General features: G+C 37.4%; 1 protein-coding gene and 1 non-coding gene across 3 annotated transcripts; one reads left to right on the top strand and one right to left on the bottom strand.

Annotated features, from left to right (window-relative positions):
• Window positions 1-180: 180 nt before the first annotated feature.
• Fem1c (fem-1 homolog C) lies at window positions 181-21,668 on the top strand. 2 transcript variants are annotated; one of them, XM_020186202.2, is made up of 3 exons: window positions 181-319; window positions 1,073-1,788; window positions 17,098-21,668. In XM_020186202.2, the coding sequence occupies exons 2-3, from the start codon at window positions 1,245-1,247 to the stop codon at window positions 18,405-18,407; spliced, it is 1,854 nt and encodes a 617-aa protein (XP_020041791.1). In that variant the 5' UTR covers window positions 181-319; window positions 1,073-1,244; the 3' UTR covers window positions 18,408-21,668. The 2 variants fall into 2 exon arrangements, with proteins under 2 accessions (XP_020041791.1, XP_073913085.1); XM_074056984.1 differs by having other exon boundaries at window positions 220-341.
• LOC141418320 (small nucleolar RNA SNORD22) lies at window positions 9,811-9,938 on the bottom strand. Its single transcript, XR_012442988.1, has one exon. It is a non-coding gene; the product is annotated as a small nucleolar RNA SNORD22 (small nucleolar RNA).
• Window positions 21,669-25,019: the final 3,351 nt, after the last annotated feature.

Genomic DNA, 25,019 nt, shown 5'->3' with positions numbered 1-25,019 from the left:
CAATGGCTCGGCTGCCGCGTCAGTAATGTGAAGCAGAGCTCGGGCTTGTCCGGCCCCCGGCCCGCAGCCCATTACACCATCCGCCGAGGCAGCCGCTGCGGCCCGAGCAGCCTGAGAGGGCGGGAGGCGGCTCGGCGGGGCGGGGCGAGGCGAGCAGCGCGGCCGGATTCATTCCTGTGGGGCGCGGGGCATGGAGGAGCTGTGCGGCCGCAGGCGGAGCAGGGCGGCTGGGGCGGCGGCAGGGACAACGGTTTCCATTTGAAGGGGGGCGGCCCGAGCCCGAGCGGCTGCCGGCGGCGGGAGCACTGACCCCGGGCAGGTAGTGGCGGCGGTCGGGTCAGGTGGGCTCGGGGGCTCTCGGGAAGGCCTGAGCGGGAAGGCGGGCGGCGGGGACGGAAGAGGCGGCCGGCTGGAGGCCCCGGACCGGCCCGACCCTTGGAGGCGCCGTGGTGGGGCCATGGGGCTTGGGGAGGCCCCGGTATCCACGGAGGAGGTGACGGCCGTGGCGGCTACGTGGTTTTTGGGGGGATGTGGAGGAGCCTTGAAGGGGTGGGGGGCGCAAAATGGGGCGGGCGAAGTTCACGGCCAGAGGCAGCCGGATTTCCTGTGAGCCTCGAGTGGTTGGGTAGGACGGACGGCTGTCGGGCTAGTTTTTGGCGTTGGCTGGCCGAGGATTGCTGTGGCCGGCCTTTTTTTGTTGTTCCTCCTCGAAACTCGTCCTGGCCACCATGAGGCCTTGCAGCCCCGCGCCCTTGGCCGCTCTTCTCTGCAGATGCGAGGACGACCAGCATTTCTCTGCTGTCCCTGGGCGTGGGCAGAGCCACACTAGAACAAAGCTGGGGACAGAACCAGGTGTCTTGGAGTGCTTGGGTCCCGCTGTGACCCTTTTGTAGTTCCCTTTCCCACTTTTTGGGCGGGGGGCGAAGGGGGAAAATAGCCTCCAAAGTACATCTTTTCTTTTTTTTTTTTAACTCCCTTCTTCCTACATAATTAGAAATGAAGAAAGCCTAAATGATGTTTTTTGCTGTTTTTAACTTATGGAAGATTCAGACCTACTTTTTTCTTTCTGTAGTTTGCAGCCCTACTTGTCAGATGTTGAAATGCAGTAGGACGGAACATCCTCCCCGTGGCTTTATATCTGTTCTGGGGTGCAGTGACTGACATTGAACTTGGGTCTGGTAGAGTTAAGCTGGAGCGTCGCCTTGTAGGATCAATAATACAGCGCAGCCTGTGACAGGACATCGATGGATCTAAAGACAGCAGTGTTCAACGCAGCGCGGGATGGCAAACTCCGGCTTCTCACCAAATTGTTGGCAAGCAAATCCAAAGAGGAGGTTTCCTCCTTGATCTCCGAGAAGACCAACGGGGCCACGCCACTCTTGATGGCTGCCAGGTATGGGCACCTGGACATGGTGGAGTTCCTCCTGGAGCAGTGCAGTGCCTCCATAGAGGTCGGGGGCTCCGTCAACTTCGACGGCGAGACCATCGAGGGGGCGCCGCCTCTGTGGGCCGCGTCCGCAGCAGGACATCTGAAGGTGGTACAGTCTTTGTTAAATCATGGGGCATCTGTCAACAACACGACTTTGACCAACTCGACTCCTCTTCGCGCCGCGTGTTTTGATGGTCATTTGGAAATAGTGAAGTACCTCGTAGAGCACAAAGCTGATTTGGAAGTGTCAAACCGGCACGGGCACACGTGCTTGATGATTTCCTGTTACAAAGGACATAAGGAGATTGCTCAGTATTTACTTGAAAAGGGGGCAGATGTCAATAGAAAAAGTGTTAAAGGTGAGTTCAGCTGCTTTGTTCTGAGTTGTTTTAAGTGACTCCCACTTATTTTCAGGAAGTTTGATACATAATTACAGGCATTGGTGTTGAGTAAGCCAACAACGACAGACGTGTTTTGATTAGGTAACCCTTCCAGGATTACCTTGTTGAATTTCTCTGTTACTTAGTAATACAGTGAACAAGTGCGATAAAGCCTTATGTGTTAAGCAGCATTTTCTCTCTTGGAGTAATTTCCACCTCCTGGAAATTGGTTCCCAGAGCAGCAGAGCCTGGTAGTACTCAGTGTTGATTCAGGCTTATCATTTCATCTGCTTGGGGGTATAGTTAAATGTAATACATTTTTACTTGATTTTAGCCAAAAGGCCGAGAAGCTAATGGAATACATTTTTTTAGGCCTTTTTGTTTTTAAAGAACAGTCTTGGAGTAGAAACTACTATATTTAGTGAGTCATCACCATGTTTGTTCTAGGCAGGCATTTCATTTGTTACTCTGTTAGGTAAGGCTAGGCCACACTGACTTGAAAGGATTAGTATCAGCAGGAAGGACAATTACCTGTTCCCTGATTCCACAGTTTTGTGGCCATTAGAAAATCCTTTTATGTAGAACAAGTACTGAATGTAGCAAGAGAGAAAACAGTTTTAAACATTGCTTCAATACTGAGAGCAAAACAGGGACTAGTTTAAACAAATGGGGATCTGTTGGCTAGCAACAGTGTAAAGACCTTTGTCCAGAAGGAGCATAGATGTGAGAAGTGTATGATTTTCATTTATTGTAATAAACTAAAAGCAGCTAATGATAGCTGGCTGAATTTTTTAAGGCCTTAGAAGCAACTACCATAGCATAGTTTTGACACTTGAAAACTCTGTTTTTCTTAAATCTATACAACAACAAATTAATTCACTGATTTTTAAAGTTATTAAAAGTAGCATAACTACCTGTTAAATTTTTTTCAAATAGTATAAATTGGTCTACATTTTTTTTTTACAATGAAAAATGTCTTATTACTCCTCATGTGTAGACCTCCACTATTTACAGGCATTTCTTTGTCCTTCTAGAGATATAGTCCATGCAAATATAAACCTGCTTGTCTGGGTGTCTGGGCACCCTTCTCCTTCCCCCCCCCACTGTTGCTTGATACATACAGTTGTATGTTCTTTTAACCCCTAACTTTTACCTTGGATGTTGTTAATTCCAGCACACATAACTACCTCATTCTTGTTTCAGGGCTCTGCAGTATTTCATTGAATGTATATAATTTATCTAGTCTCTATTGATGGATATTTGGGTCACATCCAGTGCTGTGCCAATATAAACAATGCTGCTATGAACATTCTTGAACAAAAACATGTCTTTGCACACTTCTGCAAAAATAGTAAATACCTGTGTTTGGAATTGCTGAATCAAAGTGATAGGCATTTATAATTGTGATAGTGCTGGATTGCCTTACAAAGGGTAAACCACACAGTTATGGGGCATTTTATAGTTACTGAGCATATTTACTGAAGATAACATTTTTTTAAAGTTTATTTATAAAATGACACAGGATCATTGTGATTTTCTGAAAATATTTTCAGAACAAGTGCAAAAATCTCAAAAAATCCCAGCACTCAAATGATACTTCCAAGGGTGTTTGTGACATCCTTGCATGCAGATATGTGCATGCAGTTTTGCTTTATATGCTGTTCTATAACCTGTTTTTTAGCTTAATAAAGTGTTATCTTTAGGGTGACTAATTATAGTTCTTTAATTTCAAGAGCTGCACACTCTTCTAATGGAGTTTACATTGCTTCCAGTTTTTCTATATGGTAAACAGTGTTTCTGTAAACATTTTTTTAAGTGATTTTATTTGATCCTGATTATCTTTAGAGGTAGGTTGTCGGTTAAAAAGATAACATGGCTTTTTTTTTTTTAACCATCATTTCTGCTTTCACAGAATTGTATTAAGAGAACAAATTACTGTTTAATGAAGTTGGCTTTGGGAATGTTGAAATAACCAGAATTGGAAGAGTTAAAAGTTGTGACTACTTCTTTCGACTTGTTGGATTTTTCGTTTTTTAATTTGGGCTTTTTGTTTATGGTGCCTGGATTGTTGATAAATCACCTATTTAAGTTAAATTGGGGTATGTTTTAAACTCTTATGAGTTGAGTATAAGTACTGTTTCTCTTACGTTTTTCAAAGCTGCTTTATCTACTTCTGGGGGTACAGTGTATGGTGTCTGAAAGAACTATAGTATAAATAGCGTATATTTTTGTCAGCACTTCTGCCTAATAATCTGTGAGCAGTACTTGATTACTTTTGCACTGTTTCAGAAGAATGTCCCTATGCCCACCATCTCCTTACAACCTTTTTTTGTGAGGATGTGTATGTTCCCTCTTTATGCCAAATGCACTGCTCATTTCACCTGTTATCAATCTCTAATACATGTGTCTTTAAAAAAAATTAAGTACAAATAATATAAAAAGACAATTTCATACCAAGAATTGTTTTCAGATAACCTCAATTTTATAGAAATAAATCTAGGAGATTTAATCACTTTGCAGTAGTTTTACCTTTAAGTGATACCAGTTACTTAGTTTTGGTACTAGTGTTTGAACTCAGGGCTTTGTGCTTCCTATGCAGGCACTCTACCACTTGAGCCATGCCTCCAGCCCTTCATGGAGCCATTTAAATTCAAATGTGATTTCTTATGAATGTGTGTATACATCCTCCACTATGATCCTGAAGCTTGGATTCTTTGATAATTGTCTGGGTGATTTTGTGTGTGTGTGTGTGTGTGTGTGTGTGTGTGTGTGTGTGTGTGTGTGTGTGTGTGTGTGTGTGTGTTTGGTGGGGGGAGTGAATGGTAATAAAAAAAATCAGGAGCCATTTGAAACTGAGGCAGGCACAGGAAAAGTATCAGATGTATCAGTGAAGAAGCATCTCCACATTTTCAGCCCATCCAAAAAGTGGACAGTCCTGATAAGACTAGTGATAAAATGGGAAAGTTTCCTTCTCTTTCTCTTTCTGCAAATTTGTGATGTGGAGGGAATCAAATCCAGGTCTTTTTACATGCCTAGCAAGGGTTGTACTGCTGAGCTACATCCCCATCCCAGTTTCTTAGGGCACTTTACATGTTATCCATTGGAAATAGTTCTGAAAAAAGAAAATGCCTATAGATTGTGCTTGGTCTGCTTAAGTATAAAATGCATGTGACTTTGAAATTCCATTACTTTTTAACAGGCAGTTGACAATTGAATATATAATTTAACCTCTTTCTGTTACTTTTTAACAGGCTGTTGGCATTTTGAACATGTTTTAACCTAAGGTGGAATTTATTGATTTATTGAGGGAGCATTTCTTGAGTCCCTCAGTGTGTCAGGCTGTTAGACTTAGGATATACAAAGATAAGACCAGATATCCAGTCCTTGATTCCCTGATCTGAGGTTTGATTGAAGAGACAGGTTCATAAGCAGATACTTTTATGGTAACTGAGACAGTAGTGCTTTCTTCTATTTGATATTTGAAATGCTGTATCCCTCATAACATATGACCTAAAAAGACACTAGGTTCCTTCTTTTCCTGTAGGATTCCTTAAGGGGAGAAAATCTTTGAGATATTCAGGTTTTTCTCTCTAGTTTAACATAACAGTTAATTTTTGAGATAGGAATTGATTCCTATTTAAAACTAAAACCCTCCCCACCCCCCAAAATCAGAAGAGATTAGGTAAACCCTTCTCAGAGCTATCGTGCACTTCATGGTTAACTCTCTTTGGTTATTTTGTTTGTTTTAGGACTATTTTTGTTTTGTTTGGATTCAATAGGACTCTGTAGATCTGAAGTTAAGTAAAAACACCCAAATTCTACTGGGAATTGACCAGTGCCTAATTTAGTGCTATAGACCAGTAACATTAGCTGTCAAGGTTGGGATTAGGAGACTGGGCCTAGAACACATTCTATCTTGACTCATACATAGGTCAGTTATTTTAGATACTCAAAGTAATTAGGTAAATTGGTAATATGATAATTAATATAGCACCTTATATAGGGAAGGCATTGTGTTGACATTTTGGAGGCTGTGAGGTATAGGGTGTTAAACTTGTTAACAGTTAAAGGAATGATATAAGTGAGTGTACATACTAGGAATGCTGCATGGAGAAAGTAGAAAGTGTGCCTTGAAGGACTGGTGGGTCTCAGATCTACAGAAAGCTATCTTTGATAGGGTTTTCCAGGCATGGAAAATGGAATAATAAAAAATGCTTCAAGAAATATGCTTGGAGGTTCAAGAATTGCAAAGTAGGCTGATATGGACCAAAGGGCAGGCAGGGGTAGATTATAAACACATTGAATTCTAGGTAAAGGAGTTTAGTTTTATTTGCCATACAATGGTAAGCCAGCAAAAGTTTTTCAGCAGAGGAATGACTGCTGTTGTGAGTCTTGCCAGAGACCTGGTGTTTTTGTACTGTGCATTGGGGAGAGGTCTTTTTTTTTTTTTTGTCTTTTCTTTTTTGGTGCTGGGATCCAACCCAGCATGCTAGGCAAGCGCTGTACCACCGAGCTACATCCCAGCCCACATTGAGAAGAGTATCTGGTCCATGGTGGGAATTTATTGAATGCACAAGTTAGATTTTAGAGAGAAAAAGATGATCAGCTCCTTGATGGCAAGCACCATGTTTTACAGTCCTTTCAGTAAGGAGATAAACAGATAGATGAAGATTTGAAGTAACAAAATGAGATAGAAACTTAGGTGGAATTTTGTAAGGGTTCAGAAAAGGAAGAAATCTGTGTAGGTATGTGGCAGGTATAGTTAGTGTAAAAAGATTCGAGAGGTAGCTCATTTCGGTAGGGTTTTGTTTTGTTTTGTTTCTGAACCTTTTTTATTATGGAAACTTCCCAACATACATAAGTGGTGAGAATACACTGAACCACTTCCTTCCATCACCTTTTTTCAACAGTAATCCACTTTGGCCAAATTTTTTAAAAACTAGGTTTCTCTCAACTTCTTTTCTGAAGTAGTTTGGAGCAAACTCAAGCACTATATTATTTCTCTTCCATAGCATGGGCATTTTAGGGTATGAATGTATTTCAGGTTTTTTTGCTTCTTTTATTTTATCGTTTTTACATTTACTTACATGTGTATACATTGTTTGTGCCACCTCCCTCCCCATATTTCTGTTTTTAAAAAATCCTATTTTTCATCACTATAAATAGCACAGGAATCCAAATAAGAAAATCTCCCTGCACATTAAAAATTGTTGGTATTAAGATAATAGACCAAGATGTGGTAGACAGGTAGTGTACCTTAGTACTGAGAGTGCTGAAGCTGAAGTTCTCTGTTTATTCTTGACTTTGTGAACACTGTCAGCAGTTGATAATTATCTCAATATGTGCTGCTTGTAGAGGGAAAGTAACAGGGGGAGGAAGGGCTTAAATTTTCATTCTACTCTGTGATATATCTGGTTTTATTTTGATTTAATAATAAAGTTCACATATAGGATAGTTGAATTCTTTACCATTTTAATCCCAGATCTTCAAGTTGTTGTATGCTCTTTTCCCTCTTGCGTCTCCTGGCACATTTCTCTGTGTCCTCAGTAGACTTGGCATGCTAGTTGGATAAGTTAAGTTGTAGATAAAGTGTAAATTGAGCTTAATAGGGAAACAGTCATGTGGTTCTCTGTCCCTGGGGATTGAAATTTGAACTGTGGATCCTACAGAATTAAGCTGAGGTTGGTGAGAAGGAGCAATGCTGGACAGTACTGCTGTTTCCAAGCTGTTAAGAGGTTAAGTTTTACATATTGAGCTTCATGTGCATTTAGTCCCCTCACTGCGTTCATGCCAAGCAGATTTTCAATGATTTATTAAATTTGTTTGCCTACAATTTAGGAAGTTGTTGGCATTCTAGAGATTTATGCTTTTCAGACGTCAGGAATAAATGTGATGGAAGGTAGAGGTGGGAAGGTAGGAACAGACCCAGATAAAGAAGTGATACAAAACGACCCAAGCATTGTATGCACATATGAATAATAAAACAATTTAAAAAATAAATAAATAAAAAATGAAAAAAAAATAATGGTACATTCTCTCACCCCTCCTTTTTTTCCTCTTTTCATATATACACGAATACATATATATATGTTTATATATGTACATGTATACTTATATATATATATGCACATTAAGTCTAATTTTAAGTCTGTAAAAAAAAAAAAAAAGAAGTGATACAGATATAAGTCTGACCAAAATGCCTCTCTTCCTCCATTTTTCTCTCCCTTTGGGAAAAGCTGTAATTAAGTAGGGAGTCTGTGAACTAGAATGTCCAGGAAAAGGAATTGGATTGATGTCTGAATCACAGTGTTCAGTCTTTAGATGCACTTTTTACAGATACTAGTTTTTTTGAAGTCTTTATCCTTTAGCTCCAGTTTCCTCAGAGTTGAAAATTCAATATTACCTTAATACCCATGTTTAAAGCAGTTCCTCATCCTGTATCTTAACTTGTGGATGCAAACTTTTTTTAGTATTTAATTTTGTTGTGAGCCTAAGGACCTGTGTTGCTACATTTTTATATTGTTTCTAGTTCAGTGCCTCATTCAAAGAATTAATGAAGGAAATCATTAATTAATGACTACTACTATGTAGTAGTCTTGGCACAGTTTGTCATTAATTCCTTTTTGTTTTTTCCTTTTTAATAAATTCTTGTTCTTGAGTATATTCCATGATAGAATATGCATAGGGGAAGGGGAACATTCAGACCATTTTAACATCCTAAGTTGTTTTTTTCTACCCCTCTCACCTAGTTCAAGGCACCCATATTAATTCTGTAGGGAATGAAATGCTTGGATCTGCATTATTGTGCAGTTGAACTACACCTGCCTCCATCCCCATCTTCATTTGTGAATGACTTCTGAACTCTACTCAGCCTGTCCACAAAGTTGAAGAAGAGTGGGTTGGTGCCAAGCATAGTAGGCAGAAGAGGAGAGAGTTATTTTTGTATATTTCCTGACAGATCTATTATAACATGACCCTTAATTGCTGCTTCTGTTAGTTAGAACTGTGTTTTTAGTGGAAAAATAAGTTTTGGTTTTAATTGCATGTTTTAACAGTGTTAATAAATCACATACTGTTACTGATTTAAAGTATTCAATTCAGTGGGTTTTTTAAGTATGTTCACTGAGTTGTGTAGCTATCACTGCAAATTTTCCACTTCCTCTCCCCACAAAAAAACAAACCCATGTCCATCAGCAGTTACATCCCACTCCTCTACTGAAAACTAAACTAGTCTGAGGTGATCACTACTCTCCTTTCTGTCTCCAAATATGCCTGTTCTAGACATGTTATGTAAGTAGAATTATAATATGTGGTCATTTGTGACTTCTTTCACTTAGCGTAATATTTTCAAGGATCATTCAGTTTGTACATGTATGAATACTTTTTATTGCTGAATAATATCCCATTATTTAGATATACTTTTATCTATTCATCAACTGATGGGCATTTGATTATTTCTACTTTTTAGCTTTTTTTTTTTTTGCAGTACTGGGGCTTGATCTCAGGACATTCATCTTGAGCCACTCTACCAGCCCTATTTTTGTGAGGGGTTTTTCAAGATAGGGTCTCACAGAACTATTTGCCCAGTCTGGCTTCGAACCATGATCCTCCTGATCTCTGTCTCCTGAGTAACTATAATACAGGTGTGAGCCATCGGCGCCAGGCTACTTTTTAGTTTTTATGAGTAATGCTGTTATAGACATTTATTTAAAAAGTCTGTGAATGTATGTTTTCATTTCCGGAGAATATCTAGGAGTAGAGTGGTTGGACCATGTGGTAACTCTCTTGTTTCACCTTTTGAGGAACTACCAAACTGTTTTTCAAAACAGCTGCACCATTCACATTCCTGTCACAGTGTGGGAGGGTCCCAGTTTGTTTATGTACTCTCTCCAGCACTTGTTATTGTTTTCTTTTTAAATGCAGCAATACAGGAAGTCTGACCTGGTATTTATCTCACTGGGATTTTTGTTTCATATTTCTCCAGTGGCTTATGATTTTAGCATCCTTTGTGTATTTAATTCATATGCTTATTGGCCATCTTTTGGAGAAGTATAGCCCCAGTAGGTTCACCTTTACAGGCTCTGGGGCTGGGATAGGTAGTAAGTTGTGTGAATGTTTCCTCATTGGGATTTTGCACTTTTTAAATTAGGTTATTTCTCCTTTCATTACCTACCTTTAAAAGTTGTCTATATACAACAACATTAGAATACAAGTGCTTTATCAGATGATTAGCAAATATTTCTCCCATCCTGTGGACTGTTTTTTCACTTTTGATGGTGTTGGCTATAGCTATTTAGATTTTAATTTTACAGTCTGATTGTTTTTCATTTTGACTATGGAGGACCATTTACGTAATATTTGACTTAAACAAGAAAATTGTTAAGAACAGATGATAGGGCTCACAAATATCACTTACTTCCTAAGAACTCTTCCATGGATAAAACTGTGTAATTTAGTTTGCAATACACACCCTATTCTTGCTTTGGCATATGTTTAAATTTAGAATTTAGAATAAATAAGAATGATGGAATTTTATTTCTATATGATATAAAACAGGGCTATGACCACAGTCTTTTAAAACATATGTTTATATAACTATAGACATGTTAATTTTATGGTGCATATCCATATAACAAAGAAGAAAAAATATTCTTCCTCTATTTCCTTGTTCAAGGGATTAGCACCTGTACATAAAAGTTTGAGCACAGCTTTATACTTAACATTAAATGCACACACATACACACACACAACATTTGAACTATGTGAGGACTTTACATACAGCAAAATCTATTGAATTGTTACTGTTAGGGAAGCAGTTTAAATTATGATAGGATTTTGTATTTGTTAAATACTTTATTGTCCTTATGAGGACTTTTTTTTTTAAATAATCGAATAATTCTCTACTGGAGTTTTAGTAATCTTAGCCTCAAGTGGAGATAGTCAAAATGCTATGTTGAAGTTCTTTTAGATGTAAGTCAGTAACAGTCACTTGTCCTTCTTTGTCATTCAGTCAAACCCAAAACATTGATTTGGATACAAAGGATTCTTTTTTCTGTTTTATTTTATTATTTTTACATTTACTTACATGTGTATAAGTTATTTGGCCACCTCTCCTTCTTCCCCAGAGAATTCTTAAGGCTCAAATTAGCTTAGATCCAAAATATACTTTCTGAGGAATGTTGCTGTGCCTTAAAGCAGGAATACTCCTCATAATGTCCTACCCTTAATCCCCATCCCAGAAGCATCCCAAAGAATAGAGTGTTTCTTAAACTACACTTGACAGTTACTGTATTTGCATCATACTATTTTAGTGTTTTACAGAAATGCCTTAATTTGATTGATTCTTAATGTTATTAGCTTGATTTTAAAGAAGTGTCTGTTTAATAGACATGGCTTTTGAGAAATCATAATTTTCCATTATGAATCCATACCAGAAAAAATTGTTTTTCAAATGAACTTTTTTGGTCAGGCATTGAGAATTGTAGAATTGTATAATTCAACATGTTTTTCTTTTTGTTTTTTTTTTTTTTAAAGGTAAATTCATTAAATTCCAGTGCTCAATCCCCCTAATTTCATTTTGGATGCTTAGTAGTTTTTGTCTTAGGACATGGTGTTCTGTTTTATTTTTTTATTGTCTTTCTTACTTTGAAAATACAAAAAGAGTAGATAATGTGGTGACCATACAAAATCTTTTGGAAGTACAGTCATTGTATTACGGGAGCATTTTTAAGAGGACTAAACCCCAGGGAACATGCCTGAGTCGAATCTATATTAATTGTCATGTGTTGCTGTGTATCAAAAGTGTAAATTAGTGATGTTGCCTATCGAAACTTAAATATGATATTAATAGTCTTTGGCATATAACTTAACACAGATTACTCAGAAGAACATAGTAACTTGATTTTTAAACTTGGGTATTATAATAATTTTTGAAAGAAACTATATTTAATATTTAACAGAATATCTGACACTCTTGAATAAACTACTTATATGCCAAATTATTTATAGTAAGTGTAATAAACATCTGGCTGTCATATAAAGTGCTCATACACAGACTAATCCCAGAAACTTAAACATAGACATGTCATTAGATTTTAGAAAGTTTTTAAATAGAATTGGGGGGTGTGGCTCAAGTGGTAAAGCACCTGCTTTGCAAGAGTGAATCCCTGAGTTAAAACCAAAAAAAAAAAAGTTTGTAACTAGACATGAGAAAATGTTCTTGTTACCTAGGCATAACAATGTAAACGTAAAAAAATTTTCAGTGCTAGAAAGAATACTATAAAAATAAACTTTTAAAAATATTTAGTGCTTTGATATAATTTTTGTGATACTAGGGATCAAACCCAGGGCCTCGTGCATGATAGGTGAGTGCTCTGTGACTGAGCTACTAAAAAAATGATCCCTTTAAAAGTGAATTGATAGGGGCTGTGCAGGTTCTCTAGTAGCCTCAGCACAAGAAGATGCCCAAGATGTGTATAGACTGATTTTAACTTGGTCAAACATACACATAAAAAGACTTGGAGAAACAACCCAAAAGTTATAGTTGCTTTAAAATTGGGTTTTTAACAAAAGAAAAGCCTCTTTCCCAAACTTGAAGTAATATTCCAGGCTCTACAAATATTTACCTTTAGGGCCTTCTAGGGCATGAAAGTATAGTGGTTGTATACTTAACCCATAATGTAATTAAGAAGGTGCCCTCCTTCTAATTTTGCATTTTGAATTTATTTTCTCAGAAGCTAAGTTAAAATCACTTTTTGTGATACCAGGTATTAAAAACTCAGAAACTATCTTAGCTTTCACCATGTACTAGTTGATTTTAGAATACAAAAGAAATATGGGATCTGTAGGGGAGAGGACTAGGCAGCTAAGAAAACCTATTTGTAAAGCAGTGACATTGTGCTGTTGTAAGTATTATAGAATATTAAAGTAGCAGGTGTTAACTGTTATCATCTACCAGGATGGGATATACTGTGATTCACCAGTCATTTTAAAAATAACAAATTTGATATAGTATAACCAAGAAGGCCTTTGATTAGCTGAAGTTTCTATGAAACTTGAAGGACAGGAAGTATAAAAAATAAAGAAAAAGTGCATTATGAGAAAACCAAGAGCAGAGGCCCGACATGGAAATGAACTGATCCAGGAGAAATTCTTATTCTTACAACAAGTGGAATCTGTCTTGTGCACGTGAAAGGGGACTGATATGATAATGTCTTCTGAGGTCAGAGCAGGTGTTGGCAAACTGTCTCAGGGGTCAAAACTGGTGTGTCCTGTCTCTATTTTAGTACTACCTGAGTTACATTCTTTTAGTGGTCAGGGAAAAAAGCGAAATGAAAAGTATTTTGTGGTATTTGAAAATTACATGAAAATCAAGTTTCAGAGTCCATAAGTAAAGTTTTACTGGAATATAGTCATGTCCATTGACTTAACATGTTGTTTATGGATACGTTCATGCTACATGGCAGAATATAGCAGTTAACACCATGATGTATGGCCTAAAAGTACTCCAGCCCTTGCCAGCCTCTGGGTTAGATTCATGGAGTATCATTCCCAGAGATGATAAGAAGTGAGGCTGGAGAAGCAGGGTAGGGAAATAATTCTGGCTTGTAAAGTCCACATCCCAAAATGTATCATGTGTGTCCCCACTCACCAGATTGAGTTTTACTTCACATAAAGTGCTTTCTAAAACTAAAGATTTCTTCCTCATTGTCCTCCTATCCACTTGCTTTCTCGGTGCCTAAGATCATCCTGTGTCCTTTGCCTTCTGTCCTTCCCAGTGAGAACTTTGCTGTTGGTCTAATTGTTGCCGTGTGATAGCTGATTCCCCCCAATTCTGTTTTTAAGACTTTTCTCTTTGTTCCTAATTTTTAGCAGTTTTGCTATACTGTGCTTCACTATGTTTCCCTTTTCTGTATCCTTGGTGTTTGTAAAACATTAAATTTGTGGAAGGATCAAAAATTTGTCAGATTTATCTCTTTACTGCTTTTGTCTTATTTTCTTTCTCTGGAATTCTGGTGTTAAAAATGTTGACCCCTCTTGCATTCGTCTGCTTTTCTATCCATGCCATTCTCTATAGTTTGCACCTTTTTTTTGTTTGTTGTTATGGCAGTACTAGGGTTTGGACAAGGGCCTTCACCTTGCTAGGCAGCTCCTTTACCACTTGAGCCACGCCTCCAGCCCCAACTTTTCTTTATTTTCATCTGACTTAAATTAACTTCTAGTTCACGAATTCTCTGTTTAGCAGTGAATAAAGCTATCTACGGTGTTTTTCAGTTCTAGAATGTCCATTTGATTCTTTTTTGTGGTTTCCAGTTTTCTGTTGAATTCTCAGTTTAAAAAAAATTGAATATGGTAAGCACAATGATTTGAAAATCTATTGATAACTCTATGAACTGAATGTCTTGTTGAGCTTTTCTATCAGCTCTCATTTCTCTTCTTTTTTTATTTTTGTTCTAGTTTTTGTTTTCTCTCTATTTATTATTTTTCAGTCTAACATTCCCAACTGAGCTATTTTGGCAGCTACTCTTCCATCCGTTAACTTTTGATTGGACATACAATTTTATATGATGAATATGAAAAGTGATTTGAGTTCTAGTATAACAATGTCTTCTCTAATTGGTATTATTGCTGTTGGTTTTTGATTTCATGTACCAGCAATCCTGGATTCTTTCATTGAGTTTTGTTTCACCTCCCATGTGACTGTTGGAGCTCACCTGAGGTTCCTAGGTTAGCCTTGTGGAGCTTAGCTACAGGGTGAGGAGTTTTCACGTTCCCTTCCTGGTGGGCTATGGACCCCAGCTTCCCTCTCTAGCCCTGCAAAGCTAGCAGAAGTCCTCAGTCTTTCAGTTATCTCTTTCAGAACTCTTCAGAGCCCTTGAAGGAAAGACACCCCAAATTCTGGACTTTTTCTAGCTGTCATTCACCTAGACATTGTTCCCTTGTTGTCTCTTACATGTTGTCAAGCAGATTTTTTAAATTAACTTTTTTATTGGTTATGGTGATATACACCCAGCACTCAGTAGGTAGAGGCAGGAGAATTATAAGTTTAAGGCCAGCCTGAGCTACATAGTGAGAACCTGCCTCAAAAAACAAAAACAAGCAAAACAAATAAGGAGAAAGATGAAAAAAAACTCTTTTTCTGGGTTGGCCTTGAACTCACCATCCTATTACCTCTGCTTCCTGAATGCTGGAATTATAGGTGTGCATCACCATGCCTAGCTCTTCTAGTTCTTAGCACAGGGTGATCATATTTCTTCCTTCTGCCATTACTGATGTAAAAGTCTTCTGTTTTTTAATTTTTAAGTCACTTTTTGTCCCTTATATATGGGTTTACTCAAAGTATACATGTTGTCTGTTTTCCAAGAAATACAGATATCGAGTCAATTCTAAAACTGACTTTTGTTGCAGTCTTATCTTTATGTCACTCTGAATAGAGAAAGAATGTTATGTCAGCCTTCTCTTTCTGTTCAGATTTCTCTTTACCTAATTACCTGTTTCTTAGGGAAAAAATGGGAATAGAGGGATTCAGTTCAACTCTTAGAAACATATTTGGTATAGTGGTCATATTTGATTGAAATGATTTTGGACAAATGAACATCAGTAAACAGAAGTTCTGGGTGCTCTCAGTGCTTGGTTACCATATACATTTTAAAAACATTTTTATCAGACACCATTTCATCGTAGATCAATGAAATTCTAGGTCGCAATGAATATTCCTTATGGATACCAAGAAGATTCAATCAAGGTAAATTTAGGAAAAGATTGATGTTTCTAACTTTAGTTATAGAGTAGATTTGTTATTTGAAGCATTCAGGTTTAAACTACTCTCTGGTACACATGCTGTGGGGGGGGGGTCCCCAAAGCTGCCCTCATGTTTGAAGGTGATTTCCCCATAGCATTATACTCATGGCTAAGATTTAACTCAGTGATGTTATAAAGACACACATAGGGGAAAGGCATGGTTAAGGTAGAGAAATGTGTGCAGGCAGGCTTTATTCTCTCTCAGTTTCATGAAGGGTCACAGAGTACACTCTTCCCCAACCATGAAAATATGCATGATGTTTTTGTCTATGGAAACCCATAACAGACTCAGCACTTTAAGGTTATTATTAGGGACTAGTCTCATAGATGTCCTTTCCCTAACACACATAGAATTTCAGATCCCTAGAAGGAAACCAGGTGTTGAACAATAAATTACAGTTTTGGGAGAGTGGGCCACCCTTATCATTTAGGGAAAGGTTTATATCAGTGTAGAGAACTGTTTGTACCAGTCGAGTTCCCAGATGCCAAAGGTCAACCTTGCATGGACGTCTTTCCAAGCATGGTCATCTCAGCCTGCTGTGTTAACACCTTTCTGTAGATGTGCCTGAAATGACTCACTGTTGAACTTTCTACAAACATTGTACATACATATCAAGGGTCTGCATAATTTTTCTTTTGATGAGCAGTGAAGTGTTTTTCATTAGTTAAAATACCTGATGTTTGTAATGTCTTCATATGTTTCATATAGGCTTTTACTAACATGCCAGTGCCTGTTGTCAGTTCTCATTTATGTGTGGGAAGAACAGGACAGTGTTAGAACATTTAGTACATCTAAAAAGATTCTTTAAAAAAACTAAATTACAATGGGAAATAATCCATTCTGAAAGGACATTTCAAATGTCTCCTTTTAAAGTTCATATTGAACCACCCACATATTTTTCAGATTTCAATGGACTTGTTTTTTCTTGAAACATTTTGGAGAAAGTACTTTGTAACCAAGAATTTTGGCTAAAACAGCTCACACTCACTTGACAATCAGAAATATGAAACAATAATTTCTGTTCCTTAATAGAATCAAACGGAAGAGTCTTAGATACTGTAAACTAGATTCCTTGCTCAAGAATGTGAAGGCTGACCCTGAAAGTTAAGTGACTGTCATCAAAACTCCAGTTAGCTTGATAATTTTATTTAATCTGTTTTTAGTCAAAGAATATGCACTTGAAAACATTAATGAAAAATAGCAAGAAGCCATGGATTAATTTTGAGTTTTGTCTGATGGCTTTGGGTTTTTTCTTTTCATACCAATTCAGTCATGTTATTTACTCACTAAGTTTAACAGATACTTTCTTCAGTTCCTGCTGTGTGTTTGAGACTGATTTCAGGTGCTGAGGATAGTTGTTTTTTCCTTTGTAATCAAATTAGGTCAGTCCTACTTAAAGGCAGCTTTGAGTTAGGTTCTGAAGTCTGTATGTGTTCTATGTTACACTTGGTCCCTCAAAGTGCGTTCTTCTTTTCCCTCTCTTAAAGGTAATACTGCATTGCATGATTGTGCAGAGTCTGGAAGTTTGGACATCATGAAGATGCTTCTTATGTATTGTGCCAGGATGGAAAAGGATGGCTATGGAATGACTCCTCTTCTCTCAGCAAGTGTGACTGGCCACACAAATATTGTGGATTTTCTGACACACCATGCACAGACCAGCAAGACAGAACGTATCAATGCACTAGAGCTTCTGGGAGCTACATTTGTAGACAAAAAAAGAGATCTACTTGGGGCTTTGAAATACTGGAAAAAGGCAATGAACATGAGATACAGTGACAGGACTAATATAATTAGCAAACCAGTGCCACAGACACTAATAATGGCTTATGATTATGCCAAGGAGGTAAACAGTGCAGAAGAGCTGGAAGGTCTTATTGCTGACCCTGATGAGATGAGAATGCAAGCACTGTTGATTAGAGAACGTATTCTCGGTCCTTCTCATCCTGATACCTCTTACTATATCAGATACAGAGGCGCTGTCTATGCAGACTCTGGAAATTTTAAACGCTGTATCAACCTGTGGAAGTATGCTTTGGATATGCAGCAGAACAATTTGGACCCTTTGAGCCCAATGACTGCCAGTAGCTTACTGTCTTTTGCAGAACTGTTCTCCTTTATGCTCCAGGATAGGGCTAAAGGTTTACTGGGTACTACTGTTACATTCGATGATTTGATGGGCATACTGTGCAAAAGTGTCCTTGAAATTGAGCGAGCTATCAAACAAACTCAGTGTCCAGCAGACCCATTGCAGTTAAATAAGGCTCTTTCCATCATTTTACACTTAATTTGCTTATTAGAAAAAGTTCCTTGTACTCTAGAACAGGACCATTTCAAGAAGCAGACTATCTACAGATTTCTAAAGCTGCATCCACGGGGGAAGAATAACTTCAGCCCTCTTCATCTGGCTGTGGACAAGAATACTACATGTGTCGGGCGGTACCCTGTTTGTAAATTTCCATCTCTGCAAGTTACCGCGATTCTCATAGAATGCGGTGCTGATGTGAATGTCAGAGACTCTGATGACAACAGTCCCCTACATATTGCTGCTCTGAACAACCATCCAGACATCATGAATCTCCTTATTAAATCAGGTGCACATTTTGATGCTACAAACTTGCACAAACAAACTGCTAGTGACTTGCTGGACGAGAAGGAAATAGCTAAAAATTTGATCCAGCCCATAAATCATACCACATTGCAGTGTCTTGCTGCTCGTGTCATCGTGAATCATAGAATATACTATAAAGGGCATATCCCAGAAAAGCTAGAGACCTTTGTTTCACTTCATAGATGATAATCTGACTGTATTTTAACACTGTTAAAGCACGAATTGGTAACAGTTGTTTCATAAATGAGCACTGTTGTGATAACACCAGCATTCATTTAGCTTGATACATTGTGCTCTCATTGGCTAACACATTTTAAGCATCAAATTTACAGGGTTGGTTTCCCAGTATTTAATATAAATATACCACATAATATATTGTTTGTGAATTATTGAGAAATGTAATGTCATACCCAAATTTCTAAAAATGTCTGCCAAAGGCTTATTCATTCTGGTTTTGTTTGCTGTTGAGTGTTTGGGACAGAGTTAACTTTTTCAGTGGTGTCTTTATACTTGCTAGTTTGTGAATTTTATACAAATTGAAAGTCCTTTTTTCCTGCTTCTTCCTTCTCCAAGCTTCGCCCCTGTTTCTACTTTTTTCCCTGACCATTTCTACCACAGTTTTTCCCCTTATTGACCCATACTAGGTCATACAAATTTTATGAACTTGTTACCATTTGCAGTTACCATAAGTGCTTTATCTTCTCTATGCACCGGCTTAAACTTGACTGTTGTATGTTAGCATAATTTCTATGCAGCAGTTGGTCAACTTCAACTAAAAACACTGTTTTCTTAAGTTTGTTACAAAGTTCATTTTATGAAAGTACTCTTGTAGCATGAGAAGTTTTAGAGCTGCAGGTTAGAGCTCAAGTTTTTTTTGGTTTTGGCTTTTCTTCACATCCGAGGTTTCTTTCTCTAATCCACAGAAATTTTTGTGTGCTAAATTTGGGAAACTATTACAACTCATTAACCCAGTTGAAATTTAGGTCTGTCATCTTAATATATCATGCAAAAGGAAGACTCTTTCTAAAGTGACCCGCCTTTCATGCTGCTGCAGCGTTGTCCTGCTTGTGCTGATGGTGTGACTAGGTGTAGAGAATTTGCTTCAATTTAACCTTAAAGTATCACACAGCTTAACAAGTCACATTGAAATATTCAGTCATTGAACTGCAAATCACTTTTACTTACAAAAAGAGCTAAAGCATGTCAGTGGCATGATGCTTGCCAAGCCAGATCTAGGCATCTAGGATAATTAAGGCATTTTAGAACTCAAATTATGCTGTAGTATCAAAGGTCAGTAACAGTGTTTTTTTTTCTTCAAGTTTATGTATACCTTTTAAAGATAACTTGCATGAATTACTTTGGTCTCAATTATTTGTCACCCCAATTAAACACAAAAGGTTGCACAGTGCTTTCTGTTCCCTCACTGAAAGTTAGCTTTTCTTTCTTCCCTCCTCCTTCCCTCTACAGATGTGCTAATGCCACAGAAAGGGCTCTTTTAACTTAAGAAAAGATTACTGAAAAGTACTAAAAAAGATTCAGGTAATTATCATTCAGCACTTTATTGTTATTCAGGATAAAATTTATGATGGTATATTTGCCCTGCAAATGTCTTAATGAAATTGTTCTGAATAAAATACTCCTTATTGAGTTGAGAAAAATTCAGTTTACCTGTGAGTTTAATGAACTGGTATCACTCACTTGGATTTGTGTTGACGTTTTATTCTGAGGGTTGATGTAATGCTACTTTAAGTCATCATGGCAAACCTCATTAGATTTATCTTCATCTTTATTTCCAGCAAAAACTTGTAATGAAGAGTAGTAAATAAAGAACATTACACTGTTGGGTTAAATGATTGAGGCTTAATTTTTAAAAATGTATCCTTACTCATTTTACTGGGTCATAAACTTAATTTCATCACTGAAAAAAATGAATTAGCTGTTAATGGGCACTTTCCAACCTTTTGACAAAGACGTTTTACTCTCTTATTTACTATGAACAAATTTTATGAAATACTTTAACTGCCACATATATTAAGAATAATTTGTGACTTAGATAGGTATTCTAGAAATATCAAACATTAATATTTTGAAATCATTTGCCTCTAACTTTGTGGTATGAGAAGTATATATGCATGAATTACTTTTTTACAAAAAGGAAAACCTTGCCAGTATCGTAAATCTACTTTGGTTGATTCAGTTTGCGGGTAAAAGATAATAGGTGGGTTTTTAAGTGACTTAATAGTCTCTCCTCCTTTTTTGGGGGAGTGAGTAGGGCTTATATGTTCTTAGAGTAAGGCACATCTAAATTCTCTTGCAGGTGAACTTGAATTGTTTAACCCTAGTGTAGAATAAGGATTTCTTTAAATAGCATTGTTCTGCCACTAAGAATAGATAACTTAGAACTAGTGGAACTAGTCCTCAGTCTTGATAACTGCAATGCCATAATTTAATTAGGATGTAATTCTCCCTTCTCTGTTTGCTCTGTCCACAAACGCCGTTGGGAGCTCTTGAAAATTCAGTTTATTTAATAGATCAAAATTGTCCTTGATAATATTTTAGAGAAAGTTGGTTTATAAACGTGACCTCAGGTACTGTTAAATCCTTCATCAGAAAGTATTCTCAAAATTGTAAGATTGAATAAAATAAAATTCTTAAATTTGTGGGTTTTTATATGGCAGATGAGTAAATTAAATATTTAATGAACCAGTTGTACTTACTTTAGACAAACTGAACTGTACACTGTAGCATGATTGGTTGGAGTTAAGGTGTAAGTTTTAGTCACATTTCTACAAAAATGCCCTGTTGGGCCTCTTGAGTGTGAGATGGTCCACTGTTAATGATCATTTACTCAGATGCTAGTCTACTTTCTAAAGACAAATGGCTTACAGATTTTCAGATGGTTATTTTTCAGCTGCTTAAATCTGGCAAGCATAAGCCCAAATAAACAAAGATAATTTGATACTCTTGATTTTGAAGTTAAGAGGTCTCTCACTTGTAAAGAGACCACCTTAATCTCTTATATTTTAGAAACCCCCATTTACTGTAACTTGAAAAATTGTGTAGGTTCTATTTGAAAAAGTAGCTCTTTAAAAATCATATTGCCCAGCAAAAACCCTTGGCTAGATTTGTAAATATAATAATCCTTGTAATTAATTTTCTTAGAATTGCAGGGACTGGATGAGATAATAACATATTCTTATACACTATAACAGCACTCTTGCTTGGAACTAAGGACACTACTTTAATTGGTCATCATCTTTTTCTTTCTTTTTTTTTTGTCCTCACGTATCACTAAACAACTAGTTTCTCTCCCTTTCGTCAGTTACCATTGTGTATATTTCAAAAGAAGTACTGTATTTAGAAGCCAGCCAATAAATTGTCACACAGTGGAAAATGCTATGCCACAACATTCATTGTAAGGTTTAATAAAATTAAACTTGCACCAAACTTAAGTGTATTAATTCTTTAATTCTTGATGGGTGCTATCTTGAAGTATTTGATAGTGGACTCCTGAACTCCTTTTTTCAAAAAAAAAAAAAAAACCCACTTACTTGATTACTTAGAATTTAAGAGATAGCATTTATTATTAATTCTGCTATATAAAAATCATTTGTGTATAGTTTATTCTGATTTTTTTTCTAGTGAAGACCATAGAAACTAAAGATACAGGAAGACTGATGAAGTGCATAGATGCAAGACTACTTTTAACTGATTTTGTTTTTCAGTGTTTGAGATGAAGTTTCAGAAGTATATGTAGTAATATGTATTGCAATGAAGGTAAGTTTCACATAATTATTTCTGTTACTTTTAAATCACAAAATCAAGGTAGTTCTTGTCTTTTCCTTATGTCTAAGTTATGTAATACAAAAAGTTTTAATCCAGAAAATGTGTTGGTCATAATTTCTAAATTTAGCATAAATCAAAACACAGTGTCATGGGTTTGTCCTTCGTGAGTCATCAGTGTACCTCGCCTGTGATAGGTTTGGGCTTTGTCATTCTTGTCAAGGTCCAGTTCTGTGGTTGCCCCCACTACCACCACAGATATTTAAAAAGAAATCTTATCAGATTTATAAGGAAAAGAATATTGTATTTTTAAGGATCCAAACCAAAAAAAGTCTTAGCAGGCCCTTAAGATACTCTGTTTCTCCAAGGTCTGCATTTCATCTTTTTCATCTCTGAGCTACTGGGTAAAATGGTATGTGTTGAGAAATTTAGGGCTTTGGGAGTTAAGTGAAATAATTGATTCCTTTGGTGCTACATTACCTTATTGTGTGTTTATGATAAAGTTTCTTGTAAGTAAGAATTTCTCATAAAATTGCAGTTTTTTATAGCTATATCAGTTTAGTGGATTTTCCTAATATTTGGTTTACATTTGATCCCAAAAGTCAAATATAAAGCTTCCTGCCTTAAACATTTATGCTTATATAAGAACTATAAAACACATGTTCTCATTAAAGAAGAATTTGATGTGTAGTGGTTCCACAAGTACAGTCAAAATGCCTGTTAACCACTGTATTATTTGGTGTAAGTTGGAGGTGAAGTTGTTTAAAGTATTTGACATTATTGCCAAAACTAACAATGGGAATATGATTCAGTCTGTTATAGAAGAATTATAAAATTTCCTAGTGTCTATGATAAAATGAGTTCTACTTGATTTATTTTGGGCATTTCTACTTTTTTCTTTTTCTAAATACCAAATACAATTTTCTTAATAGCAGGTTTTTCTCCTTGATAACACTAATTGGGCTTAGGATTGGTATTTATTTTTAAAATCTTCTCTATCTCTAAAGTTGTCTTTGTAGATTATAAAGCTACAAAGATACTTGGAATCCAGAGTAGCTCTAAAATGTGGCACTCCGATTCCTTTTTTTTCTTTTTAAAGGCAATTTTTTTTAATGTATTTACCACAAGACTCAATTGGGGACAATTAAAAAACAGAAAAATAAAACCTTGGCTTAAGGTACAGAAACCAAAGAAAGGACCATATAAGGGAAAATGAAAAGACAATGCAGGGAGAGAGTCTGGATAAGCTAGGTCAGGTAACATGCTGTGAGCAGGTTTCTCACAGGGGCTTACAGGCTGTATAGTGACTCCATAGTCCAGCACCATTAGTGTTGAAAGTGTTGTGTGTGTTGGATTCCGACAGGCTGTGGATGGATAGCAGGATGATCCTGAAGTCATAGAGTAGAGTCCTTGTCCTTAAGTATGCAGAAGATATTACCTGGGTATCCACATAGTGGTAGCAGGGCATGTGGAGCAGCATGTGGAGCTTCATGTGGGTGTGTTGTAGGTGAAGCCAATGGAGCCCTCCAGGGAGAGCTTACACCTCAGGTCTTCATATAGTGTAGGGATTGCTCCAGGGATGGCCCCTACCTGTTTGAAAAGGTTGTCTGATTCAGAAAATTCAGGAAATCCTTTGGCTCCAAACATCATGAGCATTCAATTCCCCCTGGTTTGTTTGTCACCTCTCCCAGGGTTCTGGGTAGCACCCAGCCAAGACAACCTCATTACCAGCTCAGCAGACTGCTGGGAGTCGGCTCTGGGATGCCATAGTCACCTTGATTCTTTAGTAAAAGTAATAACCAGTTTAGGGTTCAGTCAATAACAGTTCCTGCAGTACCAAGCGCCATGTCACAAAGGCCTCCTGTCTAACCTCCCAGTTACACAGGTAAGTTCTGAAAATAAGAATTAGGTCAAGAATTAAACAGTATGTTAGAATGTAGGAAACTTAAAATCGAGCATTTTATTTTATTGACTGGGGGGATGGGCTGAAGTTCGGTGATGGTTCATTGTCTGTGGACACAGTTTGAAAAGATGTTTTCATTTTTGTGCGTAGCATTCGGGCCTTGGAGTTTGTAGGTTAATGAGTGGTCAAGTTAACCTGGAAACTGCTGGGTTGCTCACACAGCTGGTGTCACTAGCCCGCGTAAACACTGTGGCTCTTGCTTTGGTGTGGTTTTTAGGATAAGACTGAGGGGCTAGGCGCTTGAGCTGCTGACAAAGAAACACCACCCTTAATGGACGATAAGCCAAGTTTGCCTGTATTATGTCTTGGACAAAGTATTTTTAAATGATCAGTATGTCCAGAAGGAGAACTGAGTAGAATCTGATCCAAGAGTTAAGACAGCAAACAGGCCAGACAAAATGTGAAGACAGATATGTCAATCCTTTTATCCTGTTTTAGTCACCCAGTAGATACCTGCAGACTCAAATGAAGTTACCAATTGTAGCAAAATTGGCATTTTCATTTTTGCAAAGTAACTTAAGTTTACACAACTGTTAGTTTAACCCGTATGTCAGAAGTGTTTTCTGCAGTAAAGCTAGTGGGAAATTAATGTGTTGCCCAGTTGTATGACCTCCAAAATTAGTGATTTTTTAAGTAAAATAAGAGCAGGTGCTGTGATTTTGCTCTGACATTGACATCTGAGTTGACTCTGGGGACTTTCCTGAAGGCATTTTATGGGACAGGGTTTTCCTTGGTAATAATTCCCCTTGTCTTTGTTTACCCATTGATCTTGAGGGATTTGGTATCTTTTAGGGTCATTTGTATGACCATCTTGAACTCTCAGTTTTAGTCAGTCTAGTCATAAGGGGCTTCAACTTTGTAAATTATAGCCTTTAACCTTATCTGGTGTTTTATGACCAAGCTATTCCACTGGGATGGATACAAAAGAGAGTTACTTATGCTTTTAACAGGTAACTGTGCCCTTGTGGTGGTCCCTGACTCAACCCCTCCACCAAAAGTGCTCTAAGCTCATTTTTTATTTCCTCTGCCCTAGCTTTAGAATCAGCCATTTC

The sequence above is a fragment of the Castor canadensis genome, chromosome 16, assembly GCF_047511655.1.
Source record: "Castor canadensis chromosome 16, mCasCan1.hap1v2, whole genome shotgun sequence".
NCBI classification, from domain to species: domain Eukaryota; kingdom Metazoa; phylum Chordata; class Mammalia; order Rodentia; family Castoridae; genus Castor; species Castor canadensis.
Note: the sequence above shows the minus strand (reverse complement) of the source record. Positions and strands in the feature narration are given on the sequence as shown.